Genomic DNA, 24,731 nt, shown 5'->3' on the forward strand with positions numbered 1-24,731 from the left:
CAATTTCTGCACTTGAGCTGTTAGTATGCTTTTGCCATTTAACAACATGCATATTACTAGTTTTCTAAAAATTGCCATTGACCTCTGTTTTAAAGTTGTGCATTTTAGTAAAGCTGAAAATTTTTATTAAAACTGATTAAAAATCAACATTGTTTTAAGGATTAAAAACACTGGGCCACTTCTTGCATTAAAAATATGAAATGGTTTTCAGATATGACTGACTGTATTAGTATTGAGATAGCCCTATTATCACTTAATGCTTGCTTTATCAAAGACGATCTGTTTCACTGAAGTTTCAAGTCAGTGCAAATCAAAGCACAGCCATTGTTGCACGTTGCACAAAATGTGGCCTGCTTTAGAAATTAGTCAGCAACAAGTGAAGTGAAACAAAATTGTAATACCTGTGTGGAATCAGAATAAATCACTGCTTCTTTAATATGCTAAACCTGCCATTTAACAGACTTTATTTATTTTATTGTTTTTTTTTATTTTTTTAACTAAACCCTGAAACCTTTGTTTCCTGGTAGTGTAGGAAGTATGTTGTTGATAATCACCACTGCGAAACAACATGTGGTTCATATTTGCATAAATAGCTGGAAATGCAGCACCAAGATAACAAGCCCGTGTTTTTCTCTCTATTATACTTGATTAGCAGAGCCAGCAGAGTGAAGCAGCTCCATCACACTACCTCACAGAAACTCAGGTCTGTTAAAATGCAACAGACAGGCATGTGAAACTACGGAAACCTTGGTCTGTAATCAAAGTTCATTGACCTGACACAACACAAGCCAAGTGCATGGAGCTCAGTGAGATTCTGTACAGCTCCTGTAACTCTAACCATTCACACTGTATCTACATTATGTTCTTCTACCATATGTCCTATGCCATATGTGACATGAGTTTGAGTTTACTCTAGTGACCATACCTATAGTACCAGTGGCGATGTCAAACATGGTCTCTCCATGAACATGTGTCAGTAGCGAAGTGTAATCCCTACCACACTGTAGTGCGTGAGTTGTGTAATCCCATAGATTAAAATGCATCCCATGACCTGTAAGGGTCTACAGAGACAGAGGAGAGGGAGAGACTGTATGTAGATATATTGTATAAGACTGTAATTAAAAACAAGAACCTTCATTTAACCTGCTGTCATGTTACTATTTGCCTAGTACTCTACTGTAACTGGACATAACTGCATGTTGTAGGTTGAAAAATCAACTATAACAGAAAAAAAAAAATCACACATTTGAATATTTGGATGTCATTGAATATGCTTGAATGAGCAGGATGATTTTTCACTCACATAAACCATTCAGATATGAAAAAATGGATACAGATCAGAACAGAGCTGCTATTCTCAACTTAATTTCTGATTCTGAGTCTCCAATTTGTAACCAGCAGTGGGCTTCAGGTACACGACTGACTGCCAAAAAAATACAGAGAATGTGCGTAAGTGTATGTTTACATACACACATAAAACATGAGTAAAATGGGAGCTATTCAGCCACCTGTGTCCTGGGAACACATCTTTTCATGTCAGACACTCAAGAGATAGTGGAAAACACCTTTACACTTGTGTTCTCATTCTTTCGTAGGCACTACTTAAGCAATTCCAGCAATACAGACAATAACCAGCAGAGTCATCAACAGAAATTTGAGCAACAAGCAACAAGGATTCCACTTGTGGAAATGTTGACAAGGCTTTTCCCACTCAAATCCAAACAATCCCACTTAAACAAACATCTTTGAACAATAATAGAATTTTTGGACACACTGGAGAACTGGCTGCACAGTTTTATAAACACAAATATTTTCCCTCGAAAAAGAGATGTTAATCTCAAGGGACTACTTAGTTAAATAAAGGTTGAATAAGGCATTATAGTCATCCTTTCCTTGATATGCTGTTGAGACTTTCTGTTACTAAAGTATCTTCAACTCACAAAAGTTGACTCTAGAGGACCTCAGAAAGTGCTCTGTGATATCAGGCTCCGAGATGCTGTACAAGAGTAGAAGATCTACTAATTTCAGTAAGTTGTGAGGTGCCGTAACTGCAAGCCACACGTTTCCAATTCATCAACCAAAGCGTAGTAACATGATGCTCTGAGCCATATGTAGAAATTGTGATTTATTTATTTTTTGATTCAGAGGGTGCTAGCTATTTGACTTCAATCATGTTATGATCGAAGGTGTTGATCTTCCATAGTTTTTCCACCAGAGGGCACTCTGCAAGTTCCCTGTTGGCAACACATACTTGGAATGCCACAAACCACAAACACAAAATCCTGGAGAATCAGCTAGTGTAAAAAAGTATTCTGTAAATTGTTGCAACAACAATACAACATTATTTTAAACTACACATAACCAATGTTGGGGGAATCTGTTTGGCAGATTTTATATGTATGAAGGGGAAAAACATATCAGCTGACATAGCAGGTTTTTACCAAACATCCATGTCAGTCTTAAAATCCTATATCAGTCAATACTTTATACATACTATAAATAGCCAAATATTTTACATACAGATAAGAATAAAAGTCCAGAAAATGTACTATTGAGTTCATTTTGTATTTTGAATTCCCATGTGAGATAAGTCATGCAGGCTAGACACTAGGAAGGCTTTCTGTCTGTGATAGCAGTGTTGCTATAGTTTGCAAAACTAATTCTAAAAGTACATGTTTCACTGCTTTAAATCCCAACACATAGCTGTCTTCAAGAATCACCAAGCTAATGAGTGAAAGTGTGGTTTCTCCTCCTAAAACTGCCACCAGGATGTTCTTGGGCAGTTTACTGTATTGAACCTCAAGCTGCTTCAATGGTGCTGCTCTGTTGCCAACAGTAAATATCAGACAACAACAAAATCAACGTAATGAAGTTAGTGCTGAGTAGGCTGGTGCAAATGGAAATAGAAATATATATATATAGAAAATTGAATATTCAGGTAAATCCTAGAACTAGGTTTATAGCAGAAGCGCACAGCCGCATAAAGAATGTATTTGAAAATGAGATCTAGGCACTGTGCAACACTTTGAACTTCTTAATGATCTAAGAATAGTAATTAACCCAGGAACACTCCGGTTATTTTTAGGAGCCTTTCCAGAACTGACTAGCCTGTGCCACACTGGATGCCAGTAACAGCTGTTGCCATTGCGAGTTGCTACTGCTAGGCTAATGGTTTTAGCATGGATTTTCTCCGAACTGATGGACTCGTGGGCAGAGCAAACTCAAATCTCAGAACAATAACAACCAATTTAGGACAAATAAACCATGTGAAAACCTTTTCTCATGCTTTGGAAAGCAAAGGCAGCTTTACACAATCACAGCTGAAGCTGAACATTCTGAATAAAGCCGTCACACAGAAGGATAAAAGTAGTTCACAGAAAATAAAGGACATTCACTGATGTGTACTAGGTCCCAGTCAGATGTGAAGTAACCCTATTACCTTCTAGAATATAACATTAAATCAAATCAGAGTGTAGAAATATTAAATGGTATTATTGTGGCTTATATCAGTAAGGAAGGTGGACAGATATTAACTTATATGGTAACTTATGGTAAGGGGTGGGATTAAATAAGTGTGCACTTCTTCCCACTCCTTTTTGATATGTAAGTGAATCAGAAAAGGTGAAGCGATACTGTAAGTGTATTTTGCTTTATTTTGTATAGCCTTTCTTTTATCTTTTCTTTTCTAAATGAACTTCTGTTGTTTACATAACAGGAATAAAATGATTACAAAAAACAAGTTTATTTCAGTAGTTTTGTAGATTATTAAAAGGGAAAAATGCTTAACATTTTGAGTAGCACTGCAATAGTGCTTTAAAAAAGATCATCTACGGGCAATCGTGGCTCAAGAGTTGGGAGTTCGCCTTGTAATCGGAAGGTTGCGGGTTCGAGCCCAGGCTCGGACAGTCTCGGTCGTTGTGTCCTTGGGCAAGACGCTTCACCCGTTGCCTAATGGTGGTGGTCAGAGGGCCCACTAGTCCGGCAGCCTTGCCTCTGTCAGTGCGCCCCAGGGTGGCTGTGGCTACAATGTAGCTTGCCATCACCAGTGTGTGAATGTGTGTGTGAATGGGTGGATGACTGAATGTGTAAAGCGCTTTGGGGTCCTTAGGGACTAGTAAAGCGCTATACAAATACAGGCCATATGTCTATGTCATGTAGTGATGTATGTTGATCTATTTCTGTATTTCTGTATCGTCTATGCAGAGATTGATGTTTTATAGGTCCAAGAGACTTTAAAGAAGCCAACACAGAAATCTAAAAAAATTGAACCCAACCTATTTTAACAGACTTATGCATCAAGAAAGCCTATTGGTTGATCCATCTACGATATAAAGATACTTTTTAGTCATAATGACCCCATAACTCTGGGCCTCATCACTGATATATTTTTTTCTTCAAAGGCTTTTATTTATGGACTGAGGAAGTGGCTCATCTTCTTCTTTGCTCACTGAGTTCCTCTTCAAGCAGTTCATTGAACATTTTTACCTCTTTAAGCTCGTAATGAAGCATTTGAGCTATAAAACTCTTCATTTATATTTTTTCTGCTTCAAGCAACTCTTTGATAGCCTGTAGGAAACCCTTAATCAGAGCTGTTCTATGTTTTCCACTCCACTTGCACCTCTTAGCCTTCTTGGCCCTACAGCTTAAACCCTGCTCTTCTATTCAGTTGCCTGACAGATGGCTGCTTCTTTCCCTCTTGAGCCTTAAGTGTCATACTGTGCTTCATTATTTTCACCTCCTGGAGGAGTTTGAAGTCCACCGTGTCAACAGACCTTTCAACAAAAGGTATTGGATTTCAGTGAAAAGGTCAGCTGTCTCAGGTGGTTTGCCTGAACACGAGCTGTCACTGGGTGTGGACTGAAAAAGCTATCATTATGGTGGTCATAGATCTGTTTGTGAAGTATCTTATCTGTCTGTGCTGAGGGCATTATTATCCATTTACCATGTGTTTTTTTTTTAGCTTTTCCATCAGCTGAAAGATGTTTGCTTGACATATGACTTCAAAAACTACAACCGAAAATACTACAAATGAGCTTTTTGCACTGCACAGCTTTAATTTATTCTTTTATCAATAAAGATTTATGCTCTCTATCCCACAGAGAGCATTCAGTGGTCACGCTGGTCACAGGTTAGATGAATACAACAACAACTTAGTATCCATTATGTATATGTTTTTGCATGAAGCTAGATTAAACAGAGAGAGCATTAATTTAAATTTTACCTCAGCTGCCATTAACGCCATTAGAATATCTTCTTCCTGAGCTGAATGATAGTGCTGCACTATGGGGGTGGGGGAGGCTGGGTAAGACTTACATAAGAGTTGCAGATGTTGTTTCCTGTATTTAGCTAAAATGCAATATTTATTCAAATATTACTATGTTTAAACTTTTGTTTTATTTGTATATTTTTTAGCTCTAAACAAACTCTAAATTCCCAAGATTTAAGAAGTGATTTAATGTAAGCTGAAGCTTTAAATTAATAACAACAAGAAAAAAAACTTTTATTTTAAGAGATATTCCTGTGAGGGGAAGTGAGGCCATGTTAAAATTCTGGCTTGAATATTTTTTGTGTGTTTATTCTATTTAAATGTTTGTTGCTTTGAGATGTCCCCTTGTGGCTCATTTGTGCCTCCCTCCATTTAGACTCTCTGTTTAAGCGCCAAATAAAGTGCCACTCAGGTTTTCTGTTGGGTATTCCCCATTTTCAGGAACCAGGACTGACTTTAAGCCACATCATCAGATACCCGGCCAGCTTTGCTGTTGCCTCATTGATAGATGTGCATATTAGACATAAACGATTGATTTTCACTCTGTACATGTGCCATTTAAAATGCTGTCTGTAATATGTTTTATGATGACCCTGGTGAAAGCCATAAGGAAAATATATCAGTAAAACAATAAAAATGTTCTTTAAACTAAGTGCTGCAAGAGCTTTATCCTCCCAGAACCTCAGTCCCACCTGTTTAGCTGAAAATGCAAAGCAATCTACCTTCATTACTGTAATAAACTGTACAGAAATGGCTGGTTAGATTGCAGCAGTGCCGCATTTTGGCTGCATAACACTGACAATAAAATAAAACAGCTCCATAATACTACTTTTTAATCATTTACACTATTGTCTGAATAAGCAGAACACTGGAGATTGGAGTGTGAAGTATAGCATGTACTGTTTAACCACCTTTTAAAGTTAATAAAGCTTTTTCTATTGGTAAAAAAAACAATAAAAACATTGGCAAAAGGACATGCAAGGCAGTAAGATTGCTCTTTGTTTACTCCAGGAAAGGCCTTGTAAGGGAAATTGGTGCATCACAATTGACTTTGACTGTCCTTTCATGAGTGAGTTCAGTGTGTTATCTCATGTAGAAGACCAAGAGGCTCTGAGAAGTGCAGATGTGAAGGTTTCTGACAGATAAAAAGGGAGGAGCTGTGATAACCTTATACTGTATCTACTGTAAAGGCAGTTACATCGATAAAGTAAAAATGGCATAGGTCACTTATGGACAGTGGGTCATATGCAGACACACACACACACACACACACACACACACACACACACACACACACACACACACACACACACACACACACACACACACATGCAAACACACAAACCAATAGGCTAACGCAATGAAACAGGCGAGGTAGAGAAAATAGCGCTTACAATTAGATTATCTCTTTGACTCTAAGCCAGCGCGCCAACATAATAACAGATAGCACATAATGGCATGAGTCTATCAGATTATTACCACAGTAATCCGGACACAGTGATAGCTAACTATAGTTGCCCCAAAGCTATACAGACAATGAAAGGTGTTCCAACAGTATATCTTGATAACAGATATTGAAACCCATATCGAGATAATTTTGGTTAATTCTAAAACACAATGAGAAGGAGACAAAGGGAAATAAATAAATAGGCCAGAGGCATGATAGCACAGCAGTCTCTGTCTTTGTCCTTGCCACACACACAACACACAACCAAACAGAAAGATCAATAAAAGCTAAAAAGCGTTGCATTGTGGTTAGTGCGGTCATCACGATGTGTCCTTCAACCTCAGGGCAGTCAAGGACATCAGAGTGCACTTTGTTTAGCAATGCACCATTGCATATACACTTTGCACACACACGTACACAAAAAAGTCCTCACAACTACAACCTTTATTCCCAATAAACCACTCTTCAGTCCTGTGTAGGGGACTGGGGAGTGGTTCATATATAGACGTTTCATCACCCATGCCTGTAAAATACATTTAACAACGCTAAGCTGAGAATGCTGTTTTTTACCCACAATCCACTTAAAAACCCATAAACAATCTCTTTAGGCAAATTTGTTAAGCCTGGTATTCTCTTACACTGGTGCTGAGGGTGGTTCTCTGTATAGGACACCTGAAACCAATGTATTTTTATAGGAATTAAAAATTTGAAAAAACTCAGATCAGTCTATATGTAACAACATGATCATCATGATATTAATCAAAGAAAGGAAACTAGCATGACTTATCCACCTCTAAAACACCCAATCAGCTTGAAACTTCAAATAAACTTATCAGACTGGACAGAGTGTAGGAGTCACTGACTTTTATGATGTTTGACAATATCTGAAGGCGATAAGCTGTTTTGAAACTGGTGGTCTCAAAGTATTTTTTACCATAACAGCCTCCAGATTTTGTTCAGAAAGGTGTGAAAAAGAAAACAACTGGGTAAATGTGTCGAAAAAGCACAAGCAACCTGTTACCTGCTCTTTATAACTGTAGTGAACAAAGAAGCATCTCACGATTCAGAATCTTGTTACAACAGCAGAAAATCCTATTATGTTCCATTCCTGTCAGCCAAGAAAAGAAATTTGAAGCTGCAGTGGGCACTCGCTTACTAAGGCAGGACAGGTAAAGACTGGAAAATGTAACTTTGTCTAATAAATGGAAAATTTCTACCAAGAATGCAGATGCTCACCTCAGAACTTGTCATCTACAGACTGATTGGAGTGTGTGCGGAGACTGTTTTCCTGGCAAACTGTGCTTTGGGCCTTTAATCAGACAATCAATTGATAATCAATTATTCCTTGAATGCCACAGTCTGAGGATTGTTGCTGACTAAATCCATTACTTCACCTTCCCTAAAGGCTACATCCATCAGCAGAAAAATGCACATAGTTATCACACACTGATTACTGTCTCACACTAGTAATCTCACACTGGTTTTTAATAGAACAAAAGGTTTGTCATGAAATGTATCCAATACTGTGTAGAATGGACATAAGGATCTTTTGGAATCATAGTTCTATCATTTGTACCAAATGTTTTGATTGTTTAACTTAAGACAAAAAGGAAAACTTTTTCATTTGATGTTGCTAATTAACTCAGTGGTGTACCTGCCCCCTCTTCCTCCGCTCAGTGGTGGTAATTGGACATTCACACCTTTTCTTTTGGTATGTTTTTTCCTGTGGATGAGTTTATGTACTATTCCAGGTGAGGTTCTGGCCTTATTTTTCTAGAAGCTCACAGACATCCTGAAAATGTTGTTTATAGCTGAAACCTGGAGTCTTCTTTGTGATGACAGTTGGTACCGTTTTTAAGATTTTGATCATTGTTATAAAAGTTATAGATATAGGTGCCTTACTCATTCCCAAAGGAAAATGGAGCCTAAAATTAAATTCAGTTCAGGCACTAAACATTTAAGAGAAAATATAAGGTCTACTGGGGAGAATCCAGACCCTGTACCCCAATATCACTACAAGCTAGAGGGAGATGTGATTTTGGGGTGAACTTTTCCTTTAATATGTAAACACAGATCTGTTCAGTGTTTTGTTTTTTTTGTTTTTTTTTACTTTTTTAAATTAATTTAGCTCATTCTACATTCTACATGTAGAATTCATTAATGCAATTCTTTGTGTGTTTTTAATTACAACTGATCAATGGCAGCACAAATGAACAGCATTAAGGACCCCTTTATCACCTTATCAGGTGCTCTAATGCAATGCAAAACAGTCTTTCAATTATTACCTTGAGAAATGTTTACTTACCAACAAAAAATACATAACACAAAAAAGAAAAACCGAAGCAGTTCCACTAAATCAAACTATCTCTTTAAGCCATCTCAAAACACTGAGTGTCTTCATCAAACACCATGGTTACCAAAATTAGCATGCCATTTATGACTCAATTACGCTTCATTATATCCAGCAGGAGCAAGCAGCAGTGTAGTGATGAGAGGATTGTTGAGCTCACTGGAGACTCCTCTCCAGCCTCGTGTCTTTGCTGCTGCCCTGAGGGCCACTTATTTAGCTCAGATTGCTGCACTGAGGAAGGAAGTGCTAGTTAGACACAACCAGTTTGATGAGAGCCTTTGCTGACGAAGTAGCAACTAGCAGTAGACTCATCCTCACCTTCTACACATGGTTATTGTTCACATAAAAGTTTGTGTTAACATCTGTTTACAACTATGCACACTTATAGCCTGTTATAATAACAACATTTATTAAATGATCACATCTACTGCTTAGGATTCCTGTATAGAGGTAAGTTAAAGATTTAATAGTTTGGGAGTGGTAGCCTAATTGAATGCAAGCCATTTGAAAGCCTCGAGTTCTCAGAACAGCAATTTAACCTTGAGATTTAAATCTGAGCCAAGGTAGACCTGAAATGTAGAAGCATTCCATATCTGTTTATATTCAGCCTATAGCTGGTTTAGATAACCTTTAGCATTGCAAGAGATAAGTGCTTATCTCTTGCAATGCTTTGTTTAGTCGTTCAAGAGAAGAACAGAGTCATTTCTGTTGTAAAAGTAAAACTGAGAATTCATTACCATTTAAGTATTTTATTTGGTCCAATTAATATTCCAAAGCCCAGAAGTTAATTTACTGTTTTACATTTAGCACCAATAACAAGTGCTTTTTAACAAGTGAGAAGCTACAGACGCCAAATGTTTGGCCTTTTTGCTTTTTCTTTTTTTCTTTTTTTTGCTTAAATTAAACTAGATTGGAAAAGTATACAACAAGTCAGTGATTGACATATTCACTTAAACAAACCATGAACTTGAGACATTCAGTCTCAGTCCCCATGAGTTTAACTGTACAACAGTGAACTACTGTACTGAAAGTTTATTTTCTGGAAAGGATGTTTAGTCCAGCCTGTCCAAAAGAAAGTTTGAAAAACCGTGACAGAAAACAGACTCCTGGGTGCGTGACTGTTGTGATTTCTAGCTTCCCTCTTAGATTAGCATCAGAGAAAACACCACAGCAGTTTATCCACATGCTCACACATTTAGATTAAAAAGAACAGAAAAGCAAATATGGTGCATTTTTGCAAATACAAACAACAGCAAGTGTTTATTAATTTTCCCATATGCGGCCAAGAGATTTTCATCAATTGAAAAGCAACACGTTTCATTTTGCAATGAAATCCTTCAATGTTTCCTGTTTACATAACAACAAAGCACCAACAAGCTGCAAAGCACCACATTACTAATCAAGCCATTAACTCCTTGGCTACCATCCAACAGTGGCTAATGCCATATTTGTTTTGACACAGCTCACTCATTGCTTTTAACTTAATTTTTTTAATTTATCTGCTGGGCTTTCCATGAGGCACAGGGTGAGGCAGGGTCTCACTACCAGATGTATATGCTAAATGCTTATAGAGAATGGTACAACAAAATACAAACTATGATAAATGGGAAGTAAATTCCCTGATTTCACCAGAAAATGTTTTATTCAGATCTCCATACTTCACTCCACACTTTCAGTTCAAGTTTTACTCATATCGCACCAAATCACAACAGCAGTCACTTCAAGGCACTTTATACTGTAAGACAAAGACCCGAAAATAATGGAGAGAATCCAACAATCAGATGACCTCCTATGAGCAAGCACTTGGCAACAGAGGGAAGGAAAAACTCCCTTTTAACAGGAAAACAAAATAAGCATCCATCTGCTGCAGCTGATTGAGGGTGAGGGGACAGAAGCAGAGGAGAAAAAACGAATTAATATTAAATCACTGGGTTTGATCATTTGAGACACAGATTTGCTAAACAACCAGTTATTATCATTACCAATTACTCAAACTCCCTCATAGTGCCATTCCCAGTTACTGCTTTTCTGTTTTTTTGTTTTTTAAAATCTCTTAAATCGTCACCATTGCTGCTTAAGACAATTTTGAATATGTTGTCTTTCACATTGGTAATGACAGAACCTGTGGGCCAGATAAAGTATTTAAATAGGTCATATGTTAGATCTGTGACTCCCACTAGAGCTGACTGAGAAATCTGAAGATGAATGAGATGATAGCTGAATGGAAAGAAAATATATGCAGCACACACAAACGTATTCAGACAGATGCCAGACAAAGCATGTAGTGTATTTTTAAGCATTCTCAATCAGTGTGACTGAATATTTTATCTCAATATAAACTCATGGACACTAGTTACACATTGCTGCTCATCTAACTGCCTCTGTCCTGAAGTCATGCCAAATGGACAAACAGGCAGTAGGGACCGGCACAGGGGTGGAATGGTTAGATGAAGGATGGTTATAAACAACCAGGTTAAGGAGACAATCTGCACCATAAATCTGGAATATTATCTGCTGCAGGCAGTAGGAAGGGGAAGCCTGGTGAATTGGCACCATTAAAGCATGTGACGTTTATGTGCTCATCTCTCCTATAGATTCAACTTAGGATGAAAGCCTTTCATTTAGGCTTTGTAATTAATCTTCACTGTATCAATATACTTAGCTTAATGATGGCTCTCTGAGGTAGGCAAAGAGGAAGAAAATAATCAGGGTAGAAGCATATTGCTGTAAAATGAAAATGAAGCACTTACAGTAACACATTCGATTTCTCTGTTATGATGACCGGATTGCACAGACAACAATTAGTGTGAAAGTGATTTGCTCTGTTTGCAGATACTGAAGGGTAGTATTCAGTCTAAATGGAACCTCCATACCATTCCATAATAAAAATCTACCACATCTGATGTCCATGAAACCAATGACAGGTAAAAGTGTGAAACCCGGGGTCCTGGCATTCATGCGGATGTCACTTTGACACTGCATCCATCTGAATATTGCATTGTCCCCACACGTTCCACACCTGAGCTTTGGCACAATGGCACTCCACAGTAGCAACAGCATTCCCTCAGAGAACAAAATCACTGCAACTCCAATCACAGCTGCCTCACAGAAAAGGACAAAAAAAAAAGCCAAAGCATTGATTTTGCCTGTAATCTCTGCAGATAGCAGTATCCCCAGAACAAGCCTCAACCAAAGAGCCCAACTTCTCAGTGGTAAACACTAAAGGACTTCCAGTGTTCAAGCCGCAAAGAGTCAAAACTGTCTTTGCTGCATGAGGAGTACCAACACAACATAAAAACGTGGCTTTAATTCTCTTTTACTGATGTTGTTCATGGTGCTGAAAATGCCACATGTTGTATGCATTTATGAATATTAATGTACAGAAGTAAAATAAATTTGTAAAAAAATGCATTTTACTACAGTACCAGCATTTTTTAAGAAAATGCGACGTGGAGTGAATCAGGAAACAGTAACGCATGAAAAGGAAAGATCACCTGATGAGAGGCAGAGTGGAAAGGAAAGGGGGGAAGAAGAAGACTGGATAAGAAGAATGCAATTAGGCTAAGCTTTTAAATTCATTTGAGACAGGTAATTACCCCTCTAGATAGGGAAAGATAGAGAAAGGAAGAACAAAAGGAAAAGCAAGCATAAATATCAATACATCTGAGCTGGAAAGCACACAAGCAAAAAACTGAGCTACAAAATTGTCCTTAAAAAAAACATATGTTTTACACTACTTCTGCTACTTTTGGGATAATGTAAAAAATTGTTCACGTGTTCTAAGCAATCATTCTCAAAATGTGTAATTCATAATAATAATTAATGTTTAAAATGAGGCTGTTATCACAAGTGAGCCTGAAGTGACATTTGTGTTTCTAATTTTTAGGTGATTAATGGCATCATCTCTGTTTTTCATCTATTATTTCAGCACATCATCATCTTTATTGCCGTTCTAATTGCCCCAGCTCCTTACTGCTCAAAAGACAATCGGGTTGTTTTAAAAGACATGATTATATTTGTTCCAGTGGCCGATGAATCCACTCATAAAAAAACCAATAACAAGATAACAATACACCAATGTTGCTCCAAATGAATCATCTTCAATAGACAGGCCAATAGCTGCGGTGACTGACAAATGGCCTTAGACCGCAGATAAGAGAGACAGAGAGGCTCGGGTAATGGCTTATAATGGGCTGTTCTTGAAATGCCAATCCCAGGATTTGCTCCGTGATTACTGACATTCAGCAAAGAGTTCAATTTTCCCCTGTGACTCTCAGCCTGACTATATCTGTCCACCTCTCTATTGCTCCTTGCCTTTTTTCTTCTGTTAATGAGCTGTCTTTTTTTAATTCACCATTCATTTTATTTGTATTTTTATTTCTATGAGTTACTACATAATGACACAAATCAGCGTCACCAATTAAAACCCCTGAAAGGTGAAGCAAATAACATTGATCACTTGTTACAACGCAGTGTCACAATGCCATGGGAAACCTTGTGTCATGTTGTCATGTAGATATTAGACACGTATGACCCCCCTAAACATTGTAGAAAATACACCATGTCCCAGCGGCAAAGGCACTTTTCATGATCAGCTGCCTCTGCCAGGAGGAAAATGTGCCAAAAACTGTTGAGTTATGCTTCAAAACAGGACAAAGAGCCCAATATTGACTTGCCTCTTGAGCTTCTCTGATCCCAGTCCAAATCAGCATCGGGACAATGTTCCAGAAATGGCACAATCTACCGAGTCCCACCCTGCAACCCTTTAGGACCCAAATGATCTAATGCCAGCATCCCAGCGCCAACAACAAATACCCCAGGAGGTCCAGTATCCATGTTCTGATGAGACCATATTAAAAGAAAAGTCAGGCAGGTGGATTAATATTGCTGTACAAATAGATATACAGAATGAAGACTGATAACAAATCTTAGTGCAGTGAATCTTCAACATGTCAAGTGTATACTGATTTTAAAAAATACAGTCATAGTTTAAAACTGTATAAGGCCTCCAAAATTCTCCTGAATTTTCCTAAAGACATGTCCCAGTTTTTTCCTTAATATTATTCATTTTTATTTTCTGTCAGTCATATTGTTGCCTGTAATCTGTATTGTCTGTTCAAAAACTTTGAGTTTATGTAGACAGAGAGGCCTTGAACTGCTGCTGAGGTTCGGTAGTAAGAAATGTGGTTATTACTTGGCATTTAAATTTCAGCTATCAATGAGCGATCAGATAGTATTAGAAGGATTTTTTCTAAGTAACAACAAGAAAGGGAAAATTAAATGGTTTTGTTAGAAATTTGATGCGGATCTGCGAATGCAATCAAGTGGAGTTTAGATTTGATACTTTTTTTAGTTAATGAATCACAACTACAGTATGAGAAGAAAATGAAATTTGGATTATAGGTAATTATATATACACACACACACACACACACACACACACACACACACACACACACACACACACACACACACATATATATATCCCTGAAAATCTGTCCTACACAAACTGGCATTTATAAAATATACATAGACAGGGTACCTGATATTTATGGCAGAGAGGAAACGGCTGGCTTGTGCTGAAAAAGTTTTGCCACAGAGAACATGATGTAAGGCCTTGGACAGTTTTAAAGGCTGTGATCTGGACCAAAACACTAACCACGAGAAGGCTAAATGAGAAAAAAAAAACCCCAAAGAACCCCTTGTGTAAGCGCGCGCACGCGCACACACACACGGTTACTTACAAAGACCATTTAAGGCTGGAGACCATTTAAGGCTGGAGGCCTGTCTGGATCAGATGGCAAAACACTTAAAAGCTAAACTACAAGCAGTGACCACTGTAGCATATTTACAGGCTTAAGTAAAAGCATGCTTAATTCAGAGTAGCATTCAGGCGCTTGTCATGAAATACAAAGAGACACTCAAGTCCTCTACTTGTAGCTTTTGGCGGTTGATGAATAATCACTGTAAGTGGTAGCGTTCAGATGATCAATGCCTTTTTGGTAAACATAAGAGAAAGTGCTCTTTTCTTCCTAGTGGCTCCAATCAATCTGCTTTAGATAAGATAAGATAAGATAACCTTTATTAGTCCCACACGTGGGAAATTTGTTTTGTCACAGCAGGAAGTGGACAGTGCAAAAGTTATGAGGCAAAAATTAGAATACAATAAGAATAAATACAGTACACAACTGTACAGAATAGAATAAAATAATATACTATATACAGTAGAATAAAATAGAATAAAAATATACAATAAGATAAAAATAGAATACGAATGCTATATACAACTGAGTAAAAATACAACGATGCCAGAAAGGATTATTGCACTTAGTGTTATTGCACATGTGTGGATGTGTGTGTTTGTTCAGTTAAAGTCTTTGTTGTGGAGTCTGACAGCAGTGGGGAGGAAAGACCTGCGAAATCTCTCCGTCCCACACCGTGGGTGCCGCAGTCTCCCACTGAAGGAGCTGCTCAGTGCTGTCACAGTCTGCTGCATGGGGTGGGAGATGTTGTCCAACAGGGATGACAGCTTAGCCGCCATTCTCCTGTCACTCACCACCTCCACTGGGTCCAGAGGGCATCCTAGAACAGAGCTGGCCCTTCGGATCACCCTGTTCAGTCTCTTCCTGTCCCCAGCAGAGATGCTGCCGCCCCAGCAGACCACACCATAAAAGATAGCAGAAGCCACCACAGAGTCATAGAAGGTCTTCAGGAGTGGGCCCTCCACTCCAAATGACCTGAGTCTCCGTAGCAGGTACAACCTGCTCTGCCCTTTCCTGTAGAGGGCGTCTGAGTTATGAGTCCAGTCCAGTCTGTTGTTCAGATGAACACCAAGGTACCTGTAGCTGTCCACAGCCTCAATGTCCATACCCTGGATGTTCAGTGGTTGCAGTGGAGAATGCTTGTGCCTGCGGAAGTCTACCACCAGCTCCTTGGTTTTACTGGCGTTGATCTGGAGGTAGTTCAGCTGGCACCAGTCCACAAAGTCTGACACATTCAAAGGGATTAGTCAAAGAAGTAACAGATTTCAAACAAACCATTCACTAAACCTCATCCACTGGCGGATTTAGTGAATGGTCAGTAACAGGATTGTAAGGTCTTAGTGTGTATCTGGCACTCACTGAAATATTCAGTACTTCTTTTTTCAGTTTCAGGCTGCAAACTGAGGGCAGTTAATTTACCATGTATACAGTGCTTAATAAATTTTTAAGGCTACCACCCAATGTAAGGTTTATGCCACAGTTTCCCTCAATCACTTCTTTAATGAAAATTACATGCCTAACGTTAAAATATAATTATTTCTGTTATCCATACATTTTTAAACTTACTGTTTTACAAAAAGTTTTTTCTTTTTTAAAGTAATGCTTATTATAAATTTTTGATTCATTTTTTGATTTCATTTTGATTTTAATTTCTCAAAAACATCCAGCGTGCCAGCCCAAACATGGCAATAAAAACATGAAATCAGTGTTATTTGCCTTATACATAATTGTATACAAGTTTCTAAAAGACAGATTTCTAAAACCTTTTCTTGTTTTTATGCCACGTAGTCTAATACATTTCTAAGCATTACAAGTTAACAGGGTTAGGGTTGAGGTTGGGGCTTAGGGGGTTAGATGCCATGATGTCACTATCTGTGACATAATCTGATCTTCACTGATTGGCTGAGAGAAATCCATGTGGTTTGACAACATCACAGTGAGCCGGAGGAAGCCAAGCTGAATGAAATCAAATAAGGTTTCTGACCAGATAATGGATTAAGAGTGTTGTAAGGTTTGCAATGAAGCATAAATCTTACCTCTGTCTTTATAAACTAAGCATGCAATGACAATAACAACAAAAAATGTTGTAGTCTATTAACTGTATTTATTGTAATCATCATTGCAAGGCCAGCTAACTGCTGAGGCTAAGTGAAAAACACATAACACGAAAAATCTGTTTTTGTTATTCTAGCTTTTATATGTACTCTTAATAAAAGCCTTCTTTATTATTAATAAAACAGCAACAGTTAGCTTGTTTTAGTCTTAAACAACTTTGGATTTAAATTTGGATTATTGCTCCAAAAATTGCAAAATGAAACCTGCCATTGCCATCTTTGTAAATTGCAGATGTGCTGTGCTATGAATGGAAAGCTTGACAACCACAGCAACAGTAACTAAGTGGGAGGCGGGGCTTACCAACCTGCCAACTGTTGAAAGAGAAGAGCAGAACACAATAGAGATCATGTGATCAAAAATGATAACCTATACAGAAGTAGGCAAACTGTTTCCCTATTTCCAGCACCAACCCCAGATAAAACACACAATCACAGGCCTACACAGACTATCTTCTATTCTTTTTACAGCTTTACTTTCATCCCTCTTAACCTCCTTTCTATGTGCACATTCACACAAACACTCCTCTCCCTCGTCACTCCATGCCTCCCTCTGTGAGGAGGGCAGTCTCTGCTTCCATCTGTGTGTGTAAGGGGTTGTCCTGGTGTGTCAGTAATAACAATTTCCCAGTGTTCCTCTCTGCCAATTAGCCCGGCCGTAATTACACAGACACATATGGAGCTGTCAATCACCCGGCTCCTCCACACAGGAACTCACCCACCCAGCGAAGAGAGCGAGAACGATAGAGAGACTGCGGCAGGGAGAGAGAAGGAGTTTCCAACAGCTAAGGCTATACCACTCTAAACGACCACACACTGTGCCAATAACATGAGCAGTATTTCTCTGACTGTGCAGCAATCCATCAGTTCCCAGGAAAGTGCCATGAAACAGGCTGCAGCAAAAAAAAAGTGTTTTGGAATTTCATTTTGTGGAGTGTTTACAATTTTCTTGTTTACTACTGATCATGATTTGTGCAAATGGTGGAAAAGTAGGTGGAAAAAGAAGCACTGTATTCCATGAAAGAATACACTTAAGAGGTATGACTGAAATTGTCTTAATGTTTGTTTTTTTTTAACTTTGTTTTTTCTATTTTTCAATAAAAAAAACGAATGAGCTGAGCCTGAAAAGCAGGAGAGTTAGATACTTTTGTCTATACCGGCATACACACAGGGAGAGACTAGCAGCTATTTAGCCACCGGAGACTCTATGAAATGCCACCGTAGTGATGACAGTCAAAACAAAAAACAAGCAAGTGAAGCAAGTGATAAAAGCAAGTACCGAATGGAGCGAAAGATAACAGTAGCTGACATATGATGCAACCAGAGCCTAGAACATTCCTCTAGTAACCAAATGTCCGTTTTAAAGAAGCTGGTGAAAAGCAGCTTGCTTTTTATGTGGACATGGCTTAACACATTGTTGGTTTTGGACACAATAATTTGCAGTTGAGAAATTGCCACATCTGTGACTTTTATAAGGTTTAAACTTAAATAAGCAAGCTGAAAATATTTGACAATGATGTTGTTGTGTTATGTAGGTCATATACATAACATGTACACTTACCTGCCATCAACTGCTTGTAAGCACTAATATCTAATTGCCAACTCAATGCATTTAATAATATAGACATGGTCTAGACAACCTGCTGTAGTTTACTAGAATGAGGAAGAAAGGCGACTTTAGTGACATAACATGACACGATTGCTGATGCAAGACAGGCTGGTCTGAGTATAACTGCTGATCTACTGGGATATTCCTATACAACCATCTCTAGGGTTCATAGATGGTCTGAAAAAGAGAAATCCAGTGAGTGGCAGTTCTCTGGGAGAAAATGACTTGTTGGTGCCAAAGTTGAGAGGGAAATGGTCGGAGTGCTTCAAGCTGACAGGAATGCACAGTCTGTGCCATGAAGTATTAAGGTGGTTCTGAAGCCAAATGGAGTCCAACCTGGTGCTAGCGAGTTATAACTAAAAGGTATACGAAGAGAGGCCGGTGAGTGTGAATTAATATTAGAGCACAAATTTTAAGAGAGCACAAATCTTAGTGATAATGCTGATTTTTGACACATATACTGTAGATGCTGAAAAAAATAATTTCTTGTGTAAAACTTCAATAAAATTATTTTTTCACTCAACAAGGTATATTGTTTATTTTGAGAAAAGACATTACTCTTTTATAAAGAATGTAGGAAGATTGTCTCAAACAATACATCAGGTACAAATTTCATTCACCACAAAAGACTACCGTTTCACTATGTGGCACTTTGGATTACAAAGCACATTTTTGAAGGTATGTATAAAGCCTTTTAGTTTTAAACCTTTTGGGTCACCAAGCAATAAAACATGTCTGTTGCACCAAGAAAAAAATAACCAGATACATAACTGAAAAAAAAACGCATGACACCCATTTAATGTTCAATGCAGTAACATCTGTAATAAATGACACTTAAACCTACATTACCCATTTATCTAGCAACATTAATTAATCCCCGCTTTTACTCTTGTAAATAAATGCATTCATGTCTCACTTAATGCAGAGCCTGATTTCCCCTGAGCATCTCCAACAGAAGAAAACAAATGAAAGTTTAATAAAAATGAAGATAACATTGAGTTATCTGTCAGGCTTTCAAGTTGTGTGCGTGTTCTATGGTAAACTGTGTCGCCCTGATTTCTATCCATTGTACTCAGTCGACACTTGAATCAACCCAAGAGGGAAAGAGAGAGTGAAAGCAAGAGTATCTGTGAATGCCCGCAAGTGTGGCAAGGTGTGCTTTACTTGTTTAGGTACTATATGTGGCTCTCGGGATTTAAGGTGGTGAACAGGGGGATAACAATAACAATAGTAATAAGATACTAATCATAATAATAATAATAACAACAACAACCTTTATTTAAATTACACATTCATAACAATACTGCAAAAGTGATTTTGCACTGAAAGCAACAATGAATAATTAATAATAATAATATTAATAAAAAGTTATTTCCTAAGGTCCGGTGATGCAGATGGCAGGAAATGAAAAGAAGACAGGCAGAAAGTGGAGGGGGTAAAATATGAAGGGGAGATGGGTAGGCACAGGGCTAAAGGAGGAGGTCCAGTCCCAGCAGCAAGTCTTACCTCTGGGATGTCTTCTTGTACTTGCGCCTGCCAGAGAAAGAACAAACACGAGGAGAATGAGGCTTCGGAAAGACAGGACGAAAAGACATCAGGGTCATGCAAAAACCAGCTGAACATTACACTATAAAGATGATGACTGCGCTATCGCTATCTTTCTTGAGCTGAAAATTTCATGTGAACCAAGCACAATCTGATTTTTTTTTAACAAAGGAAAGAACTACACATTTACACATTATAAAGCTTATTTTAATGAATATGAAGTAAAACTGAGAATCCCAAATAATACAGATCAGTTATCAAATTAAAAGGAAAAATCTCCAGGGTTCAGGAACCCTATACTGAAGACATGACGTGGCTCCGTTATGCTTTACTGAGCATTTTGCTCAAATGGTAAGGCTCCACATTTCTCCTTAGAGGAAAAGGTCATGGCAAATCAACACAAAGTTGTTTTAAAGTGATCAGCTTTATCCTAGGAAGACATATTTCAGTCCTGACGGGAGTGTTTTCTTCCAGGATGGCAATGTCCCCATTTTGAGGGTACAATCATGTGCTATGTGCCTTTGCATTTACCAGATCTTGACTGAGAGTTTCGAGCGACATTGCTCTCCACTGCAATCATCAAAATGCCAAATAAGGAATGTGTTGCTCTCTCCGGTGGTGTTCCAGAGGCAGGGAATCGATACTAAGGTGTATTAAAAAGTCTTTAATGTGCATATGGTGGCCCAACAGCTTGCTAAAACAATTCATTTAATTTAGTTTTTTTCCTTTTAATTTATCACTGATCTGTATATAAACTTAATTGCAAATTGCATCATCAACTTCATGGCTTACTAGAATTGAAGCATATCAATAGTGTAAATGATCAAATCTCACAAATGCAAGCCTGCTCATGGCATTTATTGAGATGAAATGGGCAATTTAGCATATGTTCAATGGGTCTAATTCCTAAACTTGACTACCAACATAAAAAGTAAGAGCGCAGTACGATTAGAATAAAATAGTGACTCATTAAAATAAGAAACTTTTTCACTGATACTGGATCAAATGGGTACATTATAACAGTTACCTGTAAATAAGTGAAGAGCTTTAGAGTCTACTTTTTTGAGTCTACTGTTACAGTAAAGAGAAGTAAGAATGCAAATGCTTACAATCACTTATGCAGAAAAGGGATTTAAGAGTGTCATACCAATATGCAAAAAGACACACACACACACACACACACACGGCATTCAAACTCCACTTGATCCCACCAACCTTACTTCTACACACACACGTACAAACATTGGGAAACCTACACAGCTACATTAACACACCTATTCTACTATCACTTACGTTTGGCCCTAAAACACACCCACACCTCCATGAAGTGATAACAGCATGGCTCTAAAAGCTGAGGTCATATACACACTCACTCACACACACTTACAGCACTCATGACAGCAAACTGGGGGGGAGGCATAAACTCACAACTGTTTGACTACAGACATCTATTTAAATTCTAGTCAGGCACAATTCACAGCACTTAGCTTGATTTGCTCCTCCGTTGCTTTCAGTATCAATCTTTTAGAGCTCAGTGCAAAACTGCAAGCTAAGGAAGTTAATCCCCGTAAAGAAATGTTGAGAGCTCCCTTGAAATTAGTGGGAAAGGAAGAATGAATAAATCATTTAGGGTTGATGAAGCCATTGAAATGAAAACAAAATGAAGTTCCACAGTTTAACAGGGTAAACAATACAAAGAAAGACTAAATAAATAGTTTTAGGGGAAATATAATAATGAGACTTAAAAGACAGATCAATACTACATTAAGTAACTACGGGGAAAGTCAGGAGGCAAAAGCAGAACTAAATGCATTATTTCTTTTTTCTAATCTTAGGTCACAGGTTTTGCCCTTTTACCCTCTTTTGGTGCGTGGGTCTTCTAATTAATTCTAATTAGATGTGGACAAGCAGTGAGGATGGGTCAGAGAATTCTAGGAATTATCACAATTATAAAGGTTAAACATTATAGTAAATGTAACCTTAAAATAAACTAAACATGATATTTCCATGGGGGGCAAGGGGGACGACTCGTCCATCACTAGGGGTGAAGTCACTAAGGCAGTTAAACTCCTTGTTGGCAGGGCCTCGGGGTGGATGTGGGTTGGTGGTTCCCATCTTTAAGAAGAGGGACCAGAGCGTGTGCTCCTACTATAGGGGGAACACACTCGTCAGCCTACCCGGGAAAGTCTACGCCAGGGTGCAGGAAAGGAGAGTCCATCTGTTAGTCGAACATGAGGTACAGGAGGAACAATGCAGTTTTCGTCCCAATCGTGGAACACTGAACCAGTTCTTTACCCTCTTGGGGGGTACTTGAGGGTGCATGGGAGTTTGCGAGTCTACATGTGTTTTGTGGACTTGGAGAAGGCATTTGACAGTGTCCCTAGAAATGTTCTGTGGGAGGCACAGGAGTATGGGGTGTCTGTCCCATTGCTAGGAGCCATTTGATCCTTATAGAACCATTGGAAGAGCTTGGTCTGCTTAGCTGGCAATAATCAGAATCAGAATCGTGTTTATTGGCCAAGTATATGTGCAGACACATACAGGGAATTTGGTTCCGGTAGATGGTGGCTCTCAAGCACAGTAATGTAAATCACACACACACACACACACACACACACACACACACACACACGTCTATATATACACACATTACACATACATACACAAAGCTGTGTAAACCAACTATAAATAACGAATCTAAACTTATATACATAAAATACAGAAATGAATGAGGTGGAATGAATACTACATTACAAAAAAAAAAAAAGTAATGAATACTACAAAATGTACATAAGGTGCAGCTGCAGTCTGGCAGTGGGAGCAGTGTGACAGGTCAACTGTTAAGAAGGGAGATGACGAGGGGAAAGAAACTGTTCCTGTGTCAGGTGGTCCTGGTCTGCAGGCTTCTGTACCGTCTGCCAGAGGGCAGCAGATCAAAAAGTCTGTGTCCAGGGTGTGAGGGGTCTGTGATGATTTTCCCTGCCCGTTTCCTGGTTCTTGAGAGGTACAGATCCTGGATGGAGGGCAGGGGGGTGCCGATGATCCTTTCTGCTGCCCGTACAGTGTGCTGCAGTCTGCTCCTGTCTTGTTTAGTGGCTGCTCCATACCAGACTGTGATGGAGGAGCACAGGACAGACTCAATGACCACAGTGTAGAACTGGATCAGCAGCTCCTGTGGAAGACTGTACTTCCCCAGTTGTCTCAGGAAGTACATCCTCTGCTGGGTCTTTTTGAGGATGGAGTTGATGTTGGTCTCTCACTTCAGGTCCTGGGAGATGGTTGTACCCAGGAACTTGAAGGTCTTCACAGTTGACACAGGGCTGTCTGATATGGTGAGGGGGAGCAGAGTTGAGGGATGTCTCCTGAAGTCCACTGTCATCTCTACAGTCTTAAGAGTGTTCAGCTCCAGATTGTGCTGACTGCACCAGAGTACCAGCCGCTCAACTTCCTGCCGGTATGCAGACTCATCACCATCTTGAATGAGGCCAATGACAGTGGTGTCATCTGCAAACTTTAGGAGTTTGACAGCCGAGTTCTTGGAGGTGCAGTCGTTAGTGTAGAGGGAGAACAGTAGTGGTGAGAGGACACATCCTTGAGGGGCACCAATACTGAGGGAAGTGAGACTCATTCCTGGTGGGTGTCAGACTCCCCCAGGGCTGCCCTTTGTCATCAATTCTGTTCATAAAGTTTATGGACAGAATTTCTAGGTGTAGCCGAGTGGTGGAAGGCTTCAACTTGGGCAGTCTCAGAATCCCATCTCTGCTTCAAATCAAATTCAAATTCAAATTTTATTTGTCACGTACACAGTCATACACAGTACGATATGCAGTGAAATGCTTAGACAACTGCTCGTGACCTAAAAAAAAAAAAAAGAAAAAAAAAAGGCTATGAATAAGATAGAAAATAAATATGAAAAATTAAAAAGGGTAAATTTAACTAGGAAGGAATGAAATATAAATTAAGGTTAAAAATGAAATAACTGTACAACACAATTTAGAATGAAGGGTAAAGTTAACTGGGAAAGAATAAGATAAAATATATAAATTAAAGTTGAAAATAAAATAACTGTACAACAAAATACACAATACACAGTATAGAACTATATAAGAATGTATGAAGAAATATAAATAAATAAATAAATATATATATACACAATAACAGCAGCTGTACAAGTATTAACTGGAAATGAAGAACATAGTGACCAGTGTTGTGCAATCCACATTATGTCTTGTGCAGTGCAAATATGCTTAAAGTGATTTAAGTGATGAAGTGAAACAATGTCCAGAATGTCCAGTGTGTGTGTAAGAACTATATGTGTGGGTCAGTACTGTGTGGTGGTGTGATTGAGAGACCGTATCGCCTGCGGGAAGAAGCTCCTCCTCAGTCTCTCTGTGTTGGTATTCAGGCAGTGGAATCGCTTTCCTGACCTCAACAGAGAGAACAGTCCGTTGTTGGGATGGCTGAGGTCCTTCACGATCTTCCTGGCCTTCGTCCAGCACCGCCTGCTGTAGATTGAGTGCAGGTCAGGGAGCTCGGAGCGGACTTGATGATGGTGGTGGAGCTGGTAGTGGCCACACAGTCATGTGTACAAAGAGTACAGCAGGGGGCTCAGAACACACCCCTGGGGGGCTCCAGTGCTGA

At 38.8% G+C, this 24,731-nt stretch overlaps 1 protein-coding gene across 6 annotated transcripts in view; it reads right to left on the reverse strand.

The window, feature by feature from the left end:
* pde1cb (phosphodiesterase 1C, calmodulin-dependent b) overlaps positions 1–24,731 on the reverse strand; it is a 117,944-nt gene that overhangs the window by 42,400 nt on the left and 50,813 nt on the right. For 4 of the 6 annotated variants that reach the window (XM_080907779.1, XM_080907781.1, XM_080907783.1 and 1 more), the window contains one exon: positions 20,052–20,078. The exons of the other annotated variants lie outside the window; for them this stretch is intronic. In XM_080907779.1, coding sequence (XP_080763905.1) covers positions 20,052–20,078 — 27 coding nt within the window. The remainder of the gene's footprint in view (positions 1–20,051; positions 20,079–24,731) is intronic. 6 annotated transcript variants of the gene reach the window in all.

The sequence above is a fragment of the Rhamphochromis sp. 'chilingali' genome (genome assembly GCF_963969265.1).
Source record: "Rhamphochromis sp. 'chilingali' genome assembly, chromosome: 16".
Classification (NCBI taxonomy): Eukaryota; Metazoa; Chordata; class Actinopteri; order Cichliformes; family Cichlidae; genus Rhamphochromis; species Rhamphochromis sp. 'chilingali'.